The following is a 21,168-nucleotide window of genomic DNA, read 5'->3' on the forward strand; positions in this document are numbered from 1 at the left end:
TAGGTTGATGTGCAGTTGAAGTTGATCCTGTGTCCACAATCCTTGCACGCATTTGTCCAGCATGTGGGCCCCCATCCTAGGTCTGAAGCGCCTGTTGTGATGGTCTGGCTTGCTGGACATCTGCGAAAGGGTAGGCCTGGGTTTGACTGGCATGCCTGAGCCCACCATAGGAACTCCTGTTTTAAGCATGGAATTAGTGGGATTTCTGTTTCTAGACTGTGTCTGTGTTGGGACCACAAATTCTTTAGGTACCACTGTAGTTTTCTCATATGTAGTCTGGCAAATGGAACCAAGATTATGCATGATGCCATGAAGCCCAAGGCCTGCAGTACTTTTCTTGCTGTTAACTTGTTCAGTTTTGTTAGTGCCAAGAAGTATAGAGGAGTTCTTTTGTTTTTCTGTAGTCAGGAATGCCATTTGTTTTACTGTGTCCAATTCGCCCAAGAATGTCCTTGTTTGGGATGGTATCAGCCTTGACTTTTGTAAATTGACTGTGTATCCCAGTGCTTGTAGCAAGTAAATGACCCTTTGTAAATCTGTTGTCAGCTTGCTTTTGTTGTCCCCTTGTAGCAGGCAGTCGTCCAGGTATGGGTAAATTTGAATTCCCTGAAGTCTGCAATGGCGATTACTGATGCCAGGCATTTTGTGAATACTCTGGGCAGTAGATAAGCCAAAAGGCAATGCTGAGAATTGATAGTGCTCTGATCCTGCAAGAAATCTGAGGTATCTTCTGCAGATTGGTCGAATGGGGACGTGCAGGTATGCCTCCTTGAGATCTAGAGTTACCAGCCAAGACTCCTTGCCCAGCATGGGAAGAAGTTGCTGTAAGGTCAGCATTTTGAATTTTGGGACAATGATGTATGTATTTAAGGTGGACAGGTCGAGAATTGGTCTCCAACTTTTTTCCTTTCTTGGAACTAGGAATAGTCTGGAGTAGAACCCCTTTCCTTACTCTGCTGTTGGCACTCTTTCCACAGCTCTCATGTTTGCTAACTCCATTATCTGGCGTAGAGCCTCTGTTTTTTGATTTGGAGGTAGATTTGGCATTCCTCTTTTGACTGGTAAAGTGTGGAAGTGGAACCGGTAACCTTGATCTATGGTTTGTAAAATCCACTTGTCCTTTGTTATGTAGTGCCAGTTCTTTGAAAATAAGGTTAACTTTCCGCCTAGAGGAGCTGCTATTTGTTCCCTGGTAGGCGGATTTAGAGTTAAGTCACTGTGGTTGTGTTGATGTAGTGGCAGTGGCTGTGTCTGTGCCTCTGTTGTTACCTTGCCACTGTCTTCCTCTGTAGGCACCTCCTCTGGATTGGTTTCTGCCTCTGGAACGTCTATTCCTGCCCCTTTGAAATTTTGTGGAGACAGGAAAGGACCAATTTTTGGCAGGCCAGTTCCTGCTAAACCTTGGGGGTTGAACCTGCAAGAAATCTTTAACAGTTTGAACTGATTTTGCCTTTTCTTCCATTTTCTTCATAACCTGCTGGGCAGATGTACCAAACAAACTTGTCTTGTCCATAGGAGCATCTAGCAACTTAGCTTTAACATGATCCGTAAAGCTTGTTCCTTTAGCCATGCATGCCTTCTTATCACTGTGCCTGTCATGGCTGATCTAAATGAAGCCTCCAGTGCATCATAGCCACATTTTAAGGAATGGTTGCTAACCTGTTGTATGTTATTTACCATCTCTAATACATATTTCTTATCAAGAGATTCATCAGTGGTTAGTTTTTAGTTAACTGATCCAGCATAAACTCTTGGTATTGTATCATGTGAAACTGACAGTTTAAAGCTCTAGCTGAGAGAGTAGCTGAAGTGTAGACCTTTTTACCCCATCTGTCTAATGACCTTGCTTCCCTTTCAGAAGGAATAGGATTTTTAGCTATGGTCGGCTACTGCCTTGGGGCCCTGGGATATAGTTTCTGGGTCTGCAAGTGGAGCCTTGTAAAGGTGGTGATGAGTATCTGGCACCCTGTAAAATCTGTCCGGTCTGGCAGGGGCTGGGGGTAAAGAATCTGGAGCGGAGCAAACATCATTGAAAGCATCATCCACCACAGAGAGAACAGGGGGTATAGCTAAGGGCCTGTGCTGTGGGAGATGCAGAAAAGTCCTAAGTCTTTTCTGGAGTCTGAAAAATCCTGTTGCTGCCATTGGAACTGTTCTCGCATGGCATGCAAGGTTTCCCCAAAGGAGAATTCTTCTGGTGGGGAAGCAGCTGGGATGGATTCTTCAGCATCAGAATCTTCAAAATTGGAGAAGGAGCCTCTGGCTGGTCAGTTATGTCTGATTCATCAGCAGAATCATCAGAGGACACTGGCTCGGGGCTCTGCCCTAGGTCTCTTCTCTGGGGCTGAGAGGCCCTGTCTGGGTGAGATTGAGATCCTCTAATTAAAGAAATTAAATCTTCTGCCAAAGTAAGCATTTGAGAACTAGAAGAGGGCCTGGATGTGGGTGGTTTAACAGGCACTGTTTTAGTAGTCTTGGCTGCTTTAGCCCTGGCGAAGGCCTTAATGGACATGGCTGCTGGAGGCCTGGCAGCACCACGTGCTGGGGTAGTAACATCCAAGGGATGGTGTCTGATAAGTCAACCACCGTAGTGGGTAAAATTTCTGAGGTCGTTGCAAGAGTTGTAGCAGGGGCCTCAGTTGTAGGAATAGGTTCAGCTGTACTTTGTTCAGTTTTCGGTTTCGCTGAAACCGAGACACTCATGGTTTGCTTGACCATGGTCTCGGCGAAACCGCGGACCGCGAGTGTCGGTCTTTATCTTTGCGTTTTGCTAGATTGGGTAGTCGGAGGATCCGACGGCATAATGTACGCAAAATCAGAACCGAAAAACTGTTCTGCAAACTCCGACCGACGCCTAAGCGTCGTCGGTTGAAAGAAGCACAGGCCGAACAGGCTGCTACGTCGTGGGCTGGGCCTAAACAAGGCAGACAGTAAGAGTGGAAATCTTTATGAGGTATTTGTTTCCCACAGTTTAAACAATTGTTAACTTTTTCTGACATCGGCTGAGGCAAGAAAGAGTCCCCAACGGGTACTTAGCTTTAGAAGTCTTCAAGTAGTATTCGGTAGAAGTAATCTCTGGATCCGACCGACCGCACTTGCGAACAGCTTCTGCTTGGCGCCACGGCAAGAAAGACTGAGGAAAATGGCGCCGGCTGATGCCTTTATACCGAAGACCAACAGAGATGACGCCGGGTGGAGTGCGACATCAGCCGGACCCGGACTTTGGAATCCGGCCGACTGAAGGGCTGCCTGACGACAGGACAACCCACTTGTTATGACTGCAGATGCATCCATGAAGGACATCCTGGACTGCAACAGTGAATACACTCTAACATCTACATTTATGGTAAGTGTACACAACTGTACTATGTTCTTAGTGCTTCACTGTTGCAATCATTACATTTGGGTAGAATCCCAAAGCTATGGATGGGAGGCTGGAGCTAAACAGCATTAGGTGTGGCTATAACGCCCTGCAGAACTGCAGTGGCAAAGCCTGCCCTGGCCTTAGAGTAGAGAGGCAAATGATAATGCTTTGTAAACGTGTGAACAGAACTCCAAGTAGCAGCCTCCAGAATGTCTTTGGTTGGTACTCCTCTGAGAAAGGCTGCTGAAGTAGCTGCAGCTCTGGTGGAATGAAACCTAATGCCCTTGGGCACAGGTTTGGCATGGTGTAAGTAGCAGAAATGAATGCAGTGGCTTATCCACTTTGAAATAGTCTGCTTTGAAATAGCCTTTCCTTCTGATCCTGCAGCATATGACACTAGTAATTGCTCAGTTTTTCTTAGAGCTTTAGTCCTGCTCAAGTAGAATCTAAGCTGTCTGTGTACGTCCAAGGAATGCAGAATTCTCTCCCCCTTGTTCTGCGGATTTGGATAAAAGGTTGGCAAATGAATATTTTGGTTAAGAGCCACACTGGAAACCATCTTAGATATAAATGAAGGATTTGTCGTCAGAGACACCCTGTCTGGGTAAAATATGCTAAAAGGCTCCACAGCCATGAGTGCCTGCAGCTCTGAGACTCTTCTTGCTGAAGTAATTGCTAGTAGCAGAGCTATTTTCCATAAGAACTTTATATCAGCAGTAGCAGCTGGCTCAAATGGAGACAGGGTGAGCTTTTCCAACACATAATTGAGGTCCCATACGGGTATTGGTGATCTTCTAGGAGGCCTTACATTTTTGGCTCCTCTAAGATACTGCTTTAGTAAAGGATGAGAAAAGATTGGTGGCTCTGTATTGCAATGAGCCAAAATGGCAGAGGCATGAATTTTAATTGATGAGAAAGATAGGCCTTTGTCAAGCATTTCAGTCAAGTATTGTAATATCTGAGGAATGTTTGGTTCTGCTGCATCAGTTCCTTGTGCTTGATTCCACGCACAGAATCTATTCCATTTATCAGCTTAAGATTTTCTAGTACTAGATCTTCTGGCTTCCAAAATGACAACCATCACAGCTTTACTGAGAGGAGTTGTTTGTATGCCTACATGATCAGCCATGCTGCCAGGTTCAGTGTCTGGAGTTGATTGTGCAGGATCTGATTGCTTTGCTGGGACAGTAGTTGAGGTCTTTGAGGTTAAGGTCTAAGCTGGGTATTGAGACAAGTTCCTTAGGACTGGGTACCAGTATTGGCAGGGCCAGTCCGGGGCAACTGGTATCATCTTTGGTTTCTCTTGTCTGACTTTTAGTAGGACATTGGTAAGAAGAGGTGGGGGAGGAAAGGTGTAAACTGATAGGTTTTTCCAACTGAAGGATACAGCGTCCACTTTCCATGCTGGTCTGCGATAAGTCCTTGTGCAGAATCTTTTCAAATAATTTTGAGGAGAGGCAAATCGATCTGTGTCCGGGCTCCCCCATTTCTTTGTTAACATGCTGAAGACTTGTGAGTCTAGTTTCCACTCATGAGGGTTCATAAGGTTTCGGCTTAAATCGTCTGCCAGAGTATTTTGTTTTCCTGGCAGGAATTGAGCTTGAAGATGTATTTGTTAAGTCAAATCTGTGCCCCACAGTGCCATGGCTAATCTGCAAAGGTGGTATGAGTGTATGCCCGCCTGCTTGTTTATATACCACATAACTGTGGTGTTGTCCATCTTTATTAGTAGTTGTCTAAGTCCTTGAAGGCTGTCAGGGCATTTTGAACAGCTAGCATCTCTTTTTGGTTGATATGCAGATGCATTTGTTTTGGGGTCCATATGGCCTGAATGCATCTTCCCGCCATTTGGGCCCCCAGGCATAATCTGATGCGTCTGTTAAGGTTTGGTGGCAGGGGGTAGAGTGAAGGTCCGTCCCATGTTTGCTGACATGCCTTTGCCCACTTTAGAAACTCCTGTTGTAGGCAGGGAATGAGAGGAATCTTTGTTTACAGACTATGACAATGTTGACTCAAACTTTTTAGGTACCACTGAAGTTTCCTCATATGCAGTCTTGCATATGGAATCAGTAGGATGCAGGATGCCATGAAGCCCAAAGCCTGCAGAGTTTGTCTAGCAGATAACTGGGTTTTTGTTGCCATCAGTTTGAAGTAAGTAGTCAGTTGCCTTTGTCTGGCATGAGGTAAGCCATCTGAGCAGTTATATTCAAGCTTGCACCCAGGAATGTTCTCTTTTGAGAGGATACCAGTTGTGATTTCTTTTCATTTATTGTGTACCCTAGGCATGTTAGAAGCCTTTTCACAAACACCAGGTGTTGAAGAATGTCCTTGTTCTCTTCTTGAATAAGGCAGTCGTCCATGTAAGGCTATATTTGTATACTTTAGTCTGCAAAAAGCAATTATTGGTGCCAGAAACTTTGTAAAGACCCTAGGCGCAGTAGATAAGCCAAAGGGCAGTGCAGAGAATTGGTAACGCATTAAGCCAGCCTTGAATCTGAGGTATCTTCTGTACGATTGCCTTACTGGGACATGCAGGTATGCCTCTTTTAGGTCTAATGTCACCAGCCAAGCATTCTTGCCCAGCATGGGCAGAATCTGTTGCAAAGTCAGCATTTTGAATTTTGGAATGTCCAGGTATGTGTTCAAAATCGGTAAATCCAGTATTGGCCACTAGGCCTTGTCCTTTCTGGGTACCAAGAACAGTCTTGAATAAAAACCTTGTACTTTTTCCTGTTCTGCTACTGACTGAATGGCCCCCCCAATGAGGGACGTAACCTGTTTCTGTGCCTCTGCCCATTGATTTATTGGCAGAAGCGGCCATCCATTTTCCACTGGCAGAATATGGAAGTGTAATCTGTATCCCTGTGATACTATGTTTAGCACCCACTTGTCCTCGGTTATTAACTGCCACTTTTGAGCAAAAAGTGCCAATTTTCCCCCTAAGGGTGTTGCCAAAAGGTAAGTGCTTGGTGAAGGCAGAGGGAAGTAATTGGGACTGTTTTCTCTAGGTTTGCGCTTTATCTCCTCCTGATTTGGAGGTAGAAGCGCCCCATTGCTTTGACTTTTAAGAATCTTGTGCCTGGTATCTGGAACCCTTACGACGTCTGGATTTGCCCCTTTCAGCTCCGTCTGACACAGGAAAGGACCAATTTTTTGTAGGCCAGTGTCTACTGAATCTCAGTGGCTGCACTTGTAAGAAGTCTTTTACAGTTTGCATAGACTTAGCTTTGTCTTCCATTTTCTTTAAAACCTCTTCTGCCTTAATACCAAACAGAGTATCATGCTGTAAAGGTGCATACAGTAATTTAGCTTTAACATGATCAGGCAAATTTTGCTCTTTTAGCCAGGCATGCCTCCTAATCACAGATCCAGTAACTGCAGCCCTGCAGGAGGCCTCTAAGGAATCAAAACCACATTGCAAAGTATGCTTTCCAACTTGCATGCAATAATTCCTGCAATTCTTTATTTTCTGCGCATTCAGAAATCAGCATAGCTTTCTGTTTCAGCAATCCCATAACATGTTGTTGATACTTGAGCATATGAAACAGGCAGTTTATGGCCCTAACTGCCAAGGTTGCAGATGTATAAACCTTTTTTCCCCATCTATCCAGTGCCCTTGAATCTCTGTCAGAGGGGGTATGATTTTTGGCTGCTGACGCCTTAACTCCCTTTGGACCCTGTGAAATAGTTTCAGGATCAGCAGCAGGGTTTCTAAATAAAAATGTGTGAGTCAGGGACCCTGTAATATCTGTCAGGCTTGCTGGGAGCCGGAGGTAAGGAGTCAAGGGTCAAGCTAGACTCTGAAAACACATCATCCACAATGTCTAAAACAGGAGGTATGGCTAAAGGCCTGTGCTGAGATAGAAAAAAAGGAAATCCCTGAGCCTCTTTTGATTCTGAGAAATCTTGACTCTCCCAGTGAAAATGATCCCTCAAAGTATGCAAGGTTTCTCCAAAAGAATATTCCTCAGGAGGTGATGCAGATGGTAGAGACTCCACTGCATTAGAATCCTCATAGGGAGGTACAGAAAATTCCTGATCAGAAGAGGAATCAGAATAAATAGAAACCAGATCTGAAGATTCATAATCAGTGTCTTGCCTAGGCCTCTTATCAGGAGGGGGAAAGGAAACCCCCTGATCAAGGAAATAAGGTCTTTAGCCATTTTAATAGTCAGTTTTTTAGGCATAGAGGCCTGTGCATGTGGCTCATGTGTCATTTTTTTAGTTTTAGAAGTTGCTTTTGTCTTTGGTTCTGCAGCTGTCGGTTTGATATAAAAATATTGAGGCCTGAATACACCCTCAGAAGCCAGTGCCTGCTCAGCGGCTCCGGACCCATCTGTGGGAGATGCATCCGTGGGACCAATACATCTTTCACAATAACAAGAAGCTAAAAATAACATCCAATCATGCGGTGTGCTGGACTCCACATGGGTCTCGGTAGGGGCCTGCAACTCTAAAGTAGCAGGCATCAGGGGCTGTGAAAACGCCTCACTGAGTACTGGTGAACCAGCAACTGGCTTAAGAAACGCTTCGTCGGTTTTGGACTTCGACTGTAACATTTCTGGGTAGTTAAATCAGTTTCCAAAATAGTTTCAGGCAAAAATATACCGACGCTTAATAGTGCGTTTGTTAAATCTAGCACAAAACCGACAGCCAGGCACTTTGTGATCAGGGCCTAGGCAAGGAATACTGTATATAAATGGAAATCCTTATGAGGTATTTGCTTCACACAAGTAATACAATTATTAAATTTTTCTGACATCGTAATGGAGCAAGAAAAAAAGTTTCCCCAACGGGGTACTTAGCTTTAGTGAAGACTTCGGTTCTAAAACCGAAACTGGAATATTTCAGGAGTCGGCCGACCGGCACTCGTGAAATGCTTCTGCTTCGGGCACCGCACGGCAAGAAAAACTAAAGAAAATGGCGTTGGCTGCTTGTTTTATACCCCTGACGACCTGACATCATGGAAGAAGAGACAGCAACCGACGCAGGACCCAAGACTCTGGAATTCAGGCCGACTGAGGGCAACCGGCCAGCAGACAACTCAAATGTAATGACTGCAACAGTGAAATACGAAGAACATGAAAGCTTTGAGCACCAGTGATAATTCACACACTGTTGTGCTACACCCACATCCTCATGCACATAAACATCATGAAGACAATGGCATCCATCTCAGAAAGTTCAAAAGAACTCGAACCTCGACCCTGCACTGTTTTCATACAGGCAGCCAAAGACATGCTCTCCCAGGCCCTGTTCATAACCAACAACAAGCGACACTGAAGAGTGTGTCCAATTCCATACCAAAGGCCTTCTTCCAACGCATTTTCACTCCTAGAGACTACAGCCACAGGAGTACCAACAACAATGACTCGTCTAGCAGTTTCTAGACAAAGTTACCAGGAACCAGCTGACCAAGAATGACAACGCTAGGAGAATCTTCTTCTACAAAGCTTCAGTCACTATAGACAGCATCTTGGTGAAGACTCTGGACACTGTGGAAAGTCTAAATAGTAACACACTGTAGTGGAAATGATGGCTACCCCACAATAAGCCAAAGGAACTTCCGGTACAGACTATAAAATGCTGATGTGCCAACGGGCATCCGTTATGTCCAGTAACACCTTCAAGGCCCCCTGAAGGGACAAAGGCATGGTTTCTTGCAAGGTGACCACCTGGAACTGGATATTATCCATATGCTGACTGGAGCTGTTGATGCTCTAACTATATACATCTTTCACAATAACAAGAAGCTAAAAATAACCGCCAAACTGCCTTGTAAAGCTGAGGTGGCCACTACTGTCCCTTCTTTGCTGCAGAGTTTGATGTTTCCCCATGAGTTATGCCAACTGTTGTACAAAAGAGGTATTCTTTATACGAAGGACCAGTGAGTTCTACAATATAGTAACAGTGTACAAATCATGAACACCCGCTGCTGCTTTGAGTTTTCTCTGGCTGGAACAACAGTATCAAAAGCCCCTCATAAGCAGCCCCAGACTCATGTCAGAACTGTGGTGACACAGCCAAGCTGGGTTATCCTCTTGGGTGACTTACTAAAACTGGTAGGGGCAAGAAAGTACAGTTTTGTACCTACCATAAATGTAGATGTCCGATAGGTATGCATCTGCAGTCATCACATAAGGGTTGTCCTGCCTCAGGCAGCCCTTCGGTCGGCTGGATTCCAAAGTCTGGGTCCGGCGTCGGCTGATGTCGCCTCTCCCGGCGTCAGAGCCTGGGGTATAAAAGCGTCAGCCGACGCCATCTTCCTCAGTTTTTCTTGCCCCAGTTGCCCTCAAAGGAAGGCTAAATTTGGAGAAATGCAATAAACTCCAAACATGCACATAAATGTATATATATATATATATATATATATATATATACATATATATATATATATATATATATATATATATATATATATATATATATATATATATATATCAATATAAAACAAATACACCATAATAGATAACCCCAGCTAGCTATGAGAGGGATTAGAAGAAAGTACAGTTTTGTACCTACCATAAATGTAGATGTCCGATAGGTATGCATCTGCAGTCATCACATATGGGTTGTCCTGCCTCAGGCAGCCCTTCGGTCGGCCGGATTCCAAAGTCTGGGTCTGGCCTCGGCTGATGTTGCAGTTTCCCCGACGTCATAGCGACTGGGGTATAAAAGCATCAGCCGACGCCATTTTCCTCAGTTTTTCTTGCCCCAGATGCCAGGTGCCCTCTAAGGAAGGCTAAAATTTGGAAATATGCATTGTAAAAACAAATCCAAACATGCACAGTACTATAGAAACAAATACACCATAATAGATCCCCCCAGCAAGCTATAAGAGGGGTAAGTACCCAAGAGGTATACCACAGAGGGGAAGGAGGGAGGGTAAACCTGACTGCAGATGCATACCTATCGGACATCTACATTTATGGTAGGTACAAAACTGTACTATGTCCTTCGAGGATGCATCTGCAGTCATCACATATGGGTAGAATACCATAGCCAAACTGGGGGTGGAGGATCTATGTAAAGGATGGTGCAGCTAAAATTCCCTGCAGGACTGCCGTAGCAAAGCCTGCTCTGGATCTGGAGTATAAAGGTAAATTGTAATGCTTGGCAAATGTATGCACGGAGCTCCATTTAGCAGCTTCTAAAATGTCCTTGGTAGCCACCCCTCTTAGGAAGGCTGTGGTGGTGGCTGTGGCTCTCGTGCAATGAGGTCTAATGTTAGCTGGCACAGTTTTTCCATGAAAGGAGTAACAAAAACGAATGCAATTCCTTATCTATTTTGAAATAGTCCGTTTGGAAACTGCTTTTCCTTGTGCACTAGCAGCATATGCTACAAACAGCTGATCAGTTTTTTCTGTAACTTTTAGTTCTGTCCAAGTAGTAGCGCAACTGCCTGTGTATGTCCAGGGTGTGCAGAAGTTTTTCCCCTTTGTTTTGTGGATTTGGAAAGAAGGTAGGCAGGTGAATAGCTTGGTTTAATGAGACCCTGGATACCACCTTTGGCATAAATGAAGGATTGGTTCTCAATGAAACTCTGTCCTGATGAAAAATAAGGAATGGCTCTACTGCCATGAGGGCCTGTAACTCAGATACTCTTCTTGCTGAGGTTATGGCCAGAAGGAAGGCAGTCTTCCAAGACAGGAACTGTAGTTCTGCAGATGCTGCTGGTTCAAAGGGAGGCAGTGTTAGTTTCTCCAACACGAAGTTAAGGTCCCAAGTAGGCACTGGTGGTTTCCTTGGAGGATTGATGTTTTTAATTCCTCTTAGAAACTGTCTTAGGAGAGGATGAGAGAAGACAGCTGGATCAACACTGTATTCTGCTGAAATTGCTGAGGCATGTATCTTAATGGAAGACTAAGACAGGCCGTTGTAGAACAATTCTGCAAAATATTCCAGTATATGTGCCATGTTCATCACTGTCGCATCTAGGCCCTTTGTTGTGTTCCAAGTGTGAAATCTTTTCCATTTTGCTGAATATCCCTTCCTTGTGGTAGGCCGGCGAGCTTCCATAATAATATCCTTCACTCTCTGGGATAGCTTATCCTGAGGAGGAGTCATGGTATTTTCCAGGCAGTTAGCTGCAAGGTATTCAGGTTGGAATGCAGAGTCTTGAAATTGTGCTGTGTCAGTAGAAGTGGCCATAGGGGAAGAGGCCACGGTTTAGTCTGTGACATGCTCTTTAACAGTGGGTACCAGTGCTGTCTTGGCCAGTTTGGAGCTATCAGAATCACTCTGGGCTGCTCTGTCCTGATCTTCAGTAAGACCTTGGTCATTAATGGTAGAGGTGGAAAAGCATACACTGTTAGAGCTTTCCAGCTGAAAGAGAGAGCGTCCACTTTCCATGCTTGTGGGTGGTATGTCCTTGAGCAGAATTTGTTCAGTTGATGATTGTGGGGGGAGGCGAACAGATCTACTCCCGGCCTTCCCCATGATTGTGTTATGAGTAAGAAGATGTCTGGGTGCAGCATCCATTCATGTGCATCCATGGTATTTCTGCTTAAGCTGTCCGCCAGTATATTGTCTTTCCCTGGCACAAACTGGGATTGTAGCTGTATATTGAATTTCAAGGAAAGTTCCCATAGATTCATTGCCAGCCTGCAGAGAGGATAGGAATGGGTGCCTCCTTGCTTGTTTATGTACCACATAACCGTGGTGTTGTCTGTCCTTATTAACAGATGGCCCTGATGCAGAAAGGGTTTGAAGGTTTCGACTGCATGTATCACTGCCAGCATTTCCTTTTGGTTTATGTGCATGCGTAGCTCTTTTTGTGACCATAGACCTTGAATGCATCTTCCCTCCATGTGCGCTCCCCATCCGTGGTCTGAAGCGTCTGTTGTAATGGTTTGGCTGGCTATTGGTTTGCTGAAAGGCAGACCCCTGTTTGACTGGCTTGTTTGAGCCCACCACAGGAATTCCTTTTGAAGGCATGGAATGACTGTTATCAAAGTTTCCAGGTTGTGACTGTGCTGAGTCCATAAACTCCTTAGGTACCATTGTAGTTTCCTCATATGTAGTCTTGCTTGTGGAATCAGAAGTATGCAAGAAGCCATGTAACCCAGGGCTTGCAGGATTTTCCTTGCAGTCAGCTGGGTTTGTCTTGTCAGATTTTTGAAGTAATCTGGTAGTTAACTTTGTTTTTCTTCTGTGAGGAAGGCCATTTGGGTGGTTGTATCTAGATCTGCACCCAGAAAGGTTATTCTTTGGGATGGAACAAGTCTTGATTTGTGAAAGTTGACTGTATATCCCAAGGCCTGAAGTAGGTGAATGGCATAATTCAAGTGTTTTACCAAAGTTTGTTGGCTGTCCGCTTGTATATGGCAGTCGTCCAGATATGGGTATATTTGCATCCCCTGAAGTCTGCAGTGTGCAATTACTGATGCCAGACATTTCGTGAATACTCTGGGCGCAGTAGATAAGCCAAAGGGCAATGCTGAGAATTGATAATGCTCTGACCCTGCAAGAAATCTGAGGTGTCTTCTGCAACTTTGTCTGATAGGGACATGCAGGTATGCCTCCTTGAGGTCTAGAGCTACCAGCCAAGACCACTTGCCCAGCATGGGAAGGAGCTGCTGTAGAGTCAGCATTTTGAACTTTGGTACAATGAGATAAGTGTTCAGTGCGGAGAAGTCGAGAATAGGCCTCCATTGTTTTTCTTTTCTTGGAACAAGGAATAGTCTGGAATAAAATCCTTGGCCTTGTTCTGAGAGAGGAACTTTTTCTATAGCTTTCATTTGCATTAAGCTGGAAATTTGTTTCAAAGCCTCTGCCCTTTGATTTGGTGGCAGGTCTGGCATGCCCTTTCTTTTTGGTAATGTGTGGAAATGAAATCTGTAACCTTTGTCTATTATTTGTAGAGTCCATTTGTCCCTTGTAATACTGTGCCAATTTTCTGAAAATAAAGAAAGCTTTCCGCCCAAAGGTGCTTCCAATTGAGCCCTGGTGGGTGGTATCAAAGTAAAGTCATTGAGCCTGTCCTTGTGCAGTAGTTGAAGGTCCTGCATTACCTCTCTGGTTGGGAGGCTGCCATTGACGTCCTCTGTAGGAGCCTCTAGCTTGCCCTCTACCTCTGGCACACCTGTTCTTGCCTCTCTGAGACCTCTCTGTGTCTGGAAAGGACCAATTCTTGGAAGGCCAATTCCTGCTGAATCTTGGTGGTTGCACTTGGAGAAAATCTTTGACTGTTTGTACTGATTTTGCTTTTTCTTCAAATTTCTTTAAGACCTCCTGAGCCGTGGAGCCAAATAACTTTTGCTTTTCCAGAGGAGCATCCAGCAGCTTTGCTTTAACATGGTCTGGCAGAGATTGCTCCTTCAGCCAAGCATGCCTATGTATGACTGCGCCAGTCATAGCTGACCTACATGAAGCTTCCAATGAATGCATCCTAACCACACTGCAAGAAATGGTTGCTAACCTGTTGAGAGTTATGTACCAGATCCTGAAGTGACTTGCGGTCTAGGGGGTCAGGTGAAGACAGCCTTTTATGCAATTCATCTAACAAATACTCTTGGTACTGTATCATATGAACTTGACAATTTAATGCCCTCATAGAAAGAGTAGCAAAAGTATACACTTTTTTGCCCCATCTCTCTAAAGCTCTGGACTCCCTTTCAGAGGGAAGAGGATTTTTAGCAGTGGCAGCTGCCACCCCTTTAGGGCCCTGGGAAATAGTTTCTGGGTCTGCAGAGTGGGCCTTGTAAAGGTAAAGATGCGAGTCCGGGACCCTGTAGTACCTATCGGGTTTGGCAGGAGCCGGAGGAAGAGAATCAGGGGTTGTGCTAGAGTCAGAGTACACATAATCAATGACATTCAAAACAGGAGGAATAGCTAAAGGCCTATGCTGAGGCAAATGTAAAAAGGTCCTTAATCTTTTCCTGGAATCAGAAAATTCCTGGCCCTGCCATTGGAAATGCTCTCATGGTGTGTAGTGTCTCCCCAAAGGAAAACTCTTCAGAAGGGGAGGCCGAGGGAATAGATTCCTCTGCATCAGAATCCTCGTAGGCCGAATAAGCCTCCTCCTGGTGATCCGAGAGAGTAGAGCCATCAGAGGCCTCATCTGAGGAGTGGGGATCACAGGTCTCAACCCTGGGCCTTTTGTCTGGAGGAGGTTGAGAGCCCCTGTCCGGATGAGACTGAGAGCCCCTAATTAAGGAGTTAAGATCCTCTGCTAAGCTTAGAATCTGTGAACCAGTAGTGGGTCCCTGAGGGATAACCTTGGGAGGCAAAGCTTTTGAAAGTTTAGCAGCTTTAGCCCTGGAGAATGCCTTAATGGACATGGATGCAGGAGGCCTGGCTGCACCATGTGCTGGTGTAGATTTGTCTAAAGGAATGGTGTAGGAAGGTTCCAGGACACTAGTTTCTGTTGGCAACTCAACAGACTCGGCCGGGGCCTCCGGGACCGAAGTAGTCGGTTGAGTGGTTTCGGTAATTGGAAGTACCAAGGACTCTGTTTCAGCCGAAACCGAGACACTCGCGGTATGCCTGGCTGCGGTTTCAGCCGAAACCGCGGTCCGTGCGTGTCGGTCCTTGTCCTTCCGTTACTTAACTAAATGAGAAGTCGGAGTCTCCGACGGCATCTTATACGAAAAACTAGCCCCAAAAAATTCCTCTGCAAACTCCGCCCGACGTCTAAGGGTGCGTCGGTTGAAGGAAGCACAGGCTGAACAGGCCGAGACGGCGTGGTCTGGGCCTAGGCAGGGGAGGCAGTAAGAGTGGAAATCCTTATGAGGTATTTGTTTCCCACAAGTCAAACAATTATTAACTTTATCTGACATCGGCTGAGGCAAGAAAGAGTCCCCAACGGGGTACTTAGCTTTTTGAAATCTTCGGTAGCTGAATTACAGGAGCTGGCCGACCGGCACTTGCAAACTGCTTCTGCTTCGGGCACCACGTGGCAAGAAAGACTGAGGAAGATGGCGTCGGCGGATGCTTTTATACCCCAGGCACTCTGACGTCGGGGAAAATGCAACATCAGCTGACGCCAGACCCAGACTTTGGAATCCGGCCGACCGAAGGGCTGCCTGAGGCAGGACAACCCATATGTTATGACTGCAGATGCATCCTTGAAGGACATCACTGCTGTTAAGCAACTTTTTGTTAAAGCACAACAGCTTTCAGCACAATGACTCAGGCAACAGAAAGTAGAAAGGGCTGTCGCCAAGCTTAGGGAGCCTTTAACCATGAAGGTAGCAAGAGATCCTGTAGCGGTATTAAATATTTTTGAAATTCTAGGAGTCTGTATAAAGCAGAGAAATACAGAAATAAAAAAAAAGGTACAAATGGAAATGTTTATGGATAATTAAATATGCCAAGGTTAGAGGTAGACAAGGATCAATTGCTAACAGTCAAGGCTAGGAAGAAATGAGAAAAATGGTGATCTATAACCCCATTCTACAGGAAAGTCCCCAGAAATAGACTGTATTCCTGTGAAAGTTTGGAATCTAGGTGGGAAAAATCTGAAAGATCTGGAAAGTTTTGTTCAAGGGTATTTTAAGAGAATGGTATGGCGGTAGCGTTGTTACCTCACAGCAAGAGGTTCTCCCATTCGATTCTCAGCTTGGGAGTGCCTTCTGTGTGGACTCTCTGCATGTCCTCCGCGCGGTTGGGAAGCGATTGAAAGACATGCGTGTGTAAATGGGCGTGCCTTCGTTGAAGGTTGTGCGTAGAGCTAGTACCTCGGCGTTTCGTAAAAAAATCTACTGCCAATCATTAGCGGACTGGAGTTCCGCTGTGGTGACCCCTTACCAGGAAAAAGCCGCAAGACAACAACCATCAACATCCTGGAAGAAACCAATGGTAGCTGTAATACCTAGCCCCTGCTAGACAGGGGTCCAGGGAAGTAAATAGTGTGGGAAGAAATAGCCAGGGAATTATTAAGGCTAGGCTTATATAGGTCCTAGGGCTGATAGCCTAGTACCACCTATGAACAAGGGCAGATCGTGCTTAATCAGCCTGGTGTGGTCCCCAAATGGAAGTAGAACAGTACACACCACATATCGTCATCTGACCAAAGCTTTTGACACAATCCTCCACTCCGGCATACAGAAAAGTTAAACAAACTAGGAATGCACCCCTTGTGACCCGCTGGATTGCCAACAAGCTCACATGGGATGCAGGGGATCAAAACAGGGCAAGCTACCTTCATACAGAGGACCCAATCACCACTGGAGTCACCCAGGGCTCAATGCTGTTTGGCATCTACTTCTCAGAAGTAAACATCAATATTAAGGCGTTCTGTCAGACTAGTTTTGCAGATGACTGTAACCTAAGAGCAGTCAGTGAATCCCAAAATCACTCTGATATCTTTAACACCTAAACAGTGGCCACTTCATGGTCACATCCTATCCTTCAAGCAACAAAAGAAAATATCTTATTTGCTTACATGAAACACGCACACTCAAAATGTTTACCAGAAAGTATTTTCATTCTATGCAATTCGTCCTGTAAAGCACAAATATACTAACATATGTATGTGGAAGATTAAAAAAATCATAGCCAGGGGATTCCAAATCAAAACAGTAAACAAAGTAAAACTAAGTGAATATGTCAAAATGTGAAAAATTATGGCAGCATGTACAGTGAGTATTGAGGGTGGAAGAACAGATAACAGACGTATGAAGCTAGAAAGCAGTGGATTCAGAAGTACAATATCAGATGAATACTGCTAATCCAAGTTTAAATGCAACCACTACTGATTTAGCACTGCTTCTAGAACTCCACGTCTGCAACAGGATTCCATCATTGAGTTGAGTACGGAATTGCTTCTGGTGGAAAAAAGTAAACAATACAAGTCTAGCACTTCAAACAACACCAACACTACTCCTGCTGTTGAGTCACATGCCAAAAAGTCTTCCTTACCCTGCATCGTGATTAGGTGCGTTCCTGTGTGCACAGGCATGCCTGGTTGGTATGGCGCAGAAGACATGGAGGTCATATCACTGAAATCAAAGGACAACTGTTATTTTCCTTCAGAATGAGTAATACATAGTAATATACAAAACAAGACTGTTAATGCTACATAACATGGGCTAGTTTGTCAAAGTCTTCCAATAATAGACAATTTGTTTGCACCCCCCCCAGACCTAACCCAATAGCTCTATTACTTGAACCCATTCTGGGAGGAGGGGGCTTAGCATTCAGAGGGCGGGGGTAGCTCTGGACCCACTCATTTGTGCATAGCAATCTTAATTGACCCTCATTACCCAGGGGAAAGTTAGGTGGGTAGATAGTAAGGCAAAGTTCTCATCTGCCACCTAATGTAAAAGCACCACAAAAACAGGGGCTTTACAGGCTTGGACTGCATCAATTAACACCTAATGTTACTCTTGTGGCAAGCTACACTTCCCTCCTTCACCCATAGGATAGGCAAGCCAGCAGTGGCCATTCACTCCCATCCTCTCAAGCACGCTCTTACATGCTCTTGAACCTCTATTCTTTTGCATTGCAGAGCTACCCACTAAAGTACAGTTTTGTACCTACCATAAATGTAGATGTTCGAGTGGAATGCAACTGCAGTCTTAACAGATGGGTTGTCCTGCCGTCAGGCGATCCCTCGGTCGGCCGAATTCCAAAGTCTTGGTCCGGCGTCGGCTGAAGTCGCCTCATCCCTGACGTCAGAGCGCCAGGGGTATAAAGGTGTCGGCCGACGGCATCTTCTCTAGTGTTTCTTGCCCCAGATGCCAGGTGCCCTCAAAGGAAGGCTAGATCTATATGGAACAATAACATTCCAAACAACAACAATAGTAAAAACAAATACACCATAAAAGATACCCCAGCCAGCTAGAAGAGGGGGTGTATACCCTAGGGCTTGCCCCAGTGGGGAAGGTGGGAGGGAAAACCTGACTCCAGTTGCATTCCACTCGAACATCTACATTTATGGTAGGTACAAAACTGTACTATGTTCATCGTGGATGCAACTGCAGTCTTAACAGATGGGTTGAGTACCAAAGCCAGGCTGGGGGAGGTAGGCTCTAAGTGGATGATGGTGTTGCTAATATGCCCTGCAGGACTGCAGTAGCAAATCCTGCTCTAGATTTGGAATATAAAGGCAGGTGGTAATGCTTGGAAAATGTATGCACGGAGCTCCAAGTAGCAGCTTCTAAAATGTCCTTTGTAGCCACCCCTCTTAGGAAGGCTGTGGAGGTGGCTGTTGCTCTTGAAGAATGAGGTCTGATGTTAGCAGGCACAGTCTTTCCATGAAAGGAATAGCAGAATTGTATGCAGTGTCCAATCCATTTAGAAATTGTTTGCTTGGATATGGCCTTTCCCTGTACTCCAGCAGCATAGGCTATAAATAGCTGATCACTTTTTCCTGAAACTTTTTGTTCTGTCCAAGTAGTAATGCAACTGCCTGTGTATGTCCAAGGTGTGTAATAGTCTCTCACCCTTATTTTGAGGGTTAGAATAAAAAGTAGGTAGATAGCTTGATTTAAAGAAATCTTGGATACCACCTTAGGCATGAAGGACGGGTTGGTTCTTAATGACACTCTGTCCTGGTGAAAAATGAGGAATGGTTGTACTGTCATGAGGGCTTGTAATTCAGAGACCCTTCTTGCTAATGTCACTGCTAGGAGAAAAGCGGTTTTCCAGGAAAGAATCTGCAATTCTGAAGAGGCTGCAGGCTCAAAGGGAGGCAATGTTAACTTCTCCAAACGAAGTTGAGATCCCATGCAGGCACTGGAGGTTTCCTTGGAGGGTTGATGTTTTTTATCCCTCTTAGAAACTGCCTTAGTAAAGGGTGTGAAAATACAGGTGGATCAGTATTGAATTCTGCAGAAATTGCTGAAGCATGTATTTTTATAGAAGAGTATGAGAGGACATTGGTGAGCATTTCAGCCAAGTATTCTAAGATCTGCGGAATGTTCATCACTTTAGGGTCTTGCCCCTTTTTTCTATTCCAAATACAAAATCTCTTCCATTTTGCAGAGTATGCCTTTCTAGTAGAAGCTCTGCGGGATTCCAGAATGATCTCTTTGACCCTCTTGGACAGCAACGTCTGCTGAGAATTCATGGAATTTTCCAAGCTGCTAGTTTCAGTGTTTGTAGGTTGGTGTGAAGAGTCTTGAAAGTTGTGCTGTGTCAGTAGAAGAGGACATTGAGGCAGATGTCAAGGTGGTGTGTGTGACATGCTCTTCAGGAGTGGGTACCAATGTTGTCTTGGCCAGTCCGGAGCTATCAGTATGGCTCTTGGTTTGTCTGCTTTGATCTTTAGCAACACCTTGGTCATCAAAGGAAGAGGTGGAAAGGCATAAACTGTTAGAGACATCCAGCTGAAAGAGAAAGCGTCCACCCTGCAAGCCTGTGGATGGTATGTTCTTGTGCAAAATTTCTTCAGCTGATGGTTGAGGTGGGAGGCAATTGGATCTATGTCTGGCCTTCCCCATGTCTGGGTTATCTGTGCGAAAATCTCTGGGTGAAGCATCCACTCGTGAGGATCCACCATGTTTCTGCTCAGATTGTCCGCCAGTATATTTTCTTTCCATGGCACAAACTGTGCTTGCAGTTCTATCTGCAATTCCAATGATATGTTCCAAAGGGTCATTGCCAGTCTGCATAGGGGATACGAATGTGTTCCTCCTTGCTTGTTTATGTACCACATCACTGTGATGTTGTCTGTTTTTATAAGAAGATGGCCCTTGTGTAGGAAATCCTTGAAGGCCTCGACTGCATGAATTACTGCCAACATCTCTTTTTGGTTGATCTGCAGGTGCATTTCCTTGTGAGTCCATTCCCCTTGAATGCATCTGTCTGCCATATGCGCCCCCCCCCCATGCATGGTCTGAGGCGTCTGTTGTGATGGTTTGACTTGTTTGAGGCCTGCTGAAAGGTAGTCTCTTGTTCGTCTGGCTTGCTTGAGCCCACCACAAAAATTCCTTTTGTAGACATGGAATAAGTGAAATTAATGCCTCTAAGCTGAGATTGTGTTGAGACCATAGATTTTTTAGGTACCATTGTAGCTTTCTCATATGCAACTTTGCATAGGGGATCAAAAGGATGCAAGATGCCATGAATCCCAGCACCTGCAGGTATTTACTTGCAGTGAGACTGGTGAGCATTGTCAATGATTTGAAATATTCTTTTAGTTGTTCTTGTTTTTCTGTTGTGAGGTAAGCCATCTGGGTGTTTGTGTCCAGTTTGGCACCCAGGAAAACTATTGTTTGAGATGGCACTAGTCTTGATTTCTTTATGTTGACTGTGTATCCCAGAGCCTAAAATAGGTTTATGATGTAATCCAGGTGTTTTTTCAAAGTGAGCTGGCTGTCCACTTGGATGAGGCAGTCGTCCAGATAGGGGTAAATTTGTATCCCCTGAAGTCTGCAGTGTGCAATTACTGATGCCAGGCATTTTGTGAATACTCTGGGTGCAGTAAATAAGCCAAAGGGCAATGCAGATAATTGATAGTGCTCTGAACCTGCAAGAAATCTGAGGTATCTTCTGCAATCTTGTCTGATAGGGACATGCAGGTATGCCTCCTTGAGGTCCAGGGTTACCAGCCAAGACCCCTTGCCCAGCATGGGGAGGAGTTGCTGTAAGGTGAGCATCTTAAATTTTGGTACCATGAGGAAGGTATTTAGAGTAGACAAGTCCAGTACTGGTCTCCATTCTTTTTCCTTTCTTGGGACAAGGAACAGCCTTGAGTAAAAACCCTGGCCTTGTTCTATAGTAGGAACCCTTTGAATAGCTGTCATTTGTAACAGCTTTGATATTTGTTTTTGCGCCTCTGCCCTCTGATTTGGTGGCAGGTTTGGCATGCCTTGCTTTTTTGGTAAAGTGTGGAAATGGAATCTGTATCCTTTGTC

General features: G+C 45.0%; 1 protein-coding gene across 1 annotated transcript in view; it reads right to left on the reverse strand.

Annotated features, from left to right (window-relative positions):
* Nucleotides 1–21,168, reverse strand: part of GPS2 (G protein pathway suppressor 2) — a 1,799,357-nt gene that overhangs the window by 708,413 nt on the left and 1,069,776 nt on the right. The window contains exon 5 of the mRNA XM_044077034.1: nucleotides 17,228–17,307. Within this exon, the coding sequence (XP_043932969.1) occupies nucleotides 17,228–17,307 (80 nt within the window). The remainder of the gene's footprint in view (nucleotides 1–17,227; nucleotides 17,308–21,168) is intronic.

This window comes from Protopterus annectens, chromosome 7.part0 (genome assembly GCF_019279795.1).
Source record: "Protopterus annectens isolate FY-2018-M chromosome 7.part0, PAN1.0, whole genome shotgun sequence".
Taxonomy (NCBI): domain Eukaryota; kingdom Metazoa; phylum Chordata; order Ceratodontiformes; family Protopteridae; genus Protopterus; species Protopterus annectens.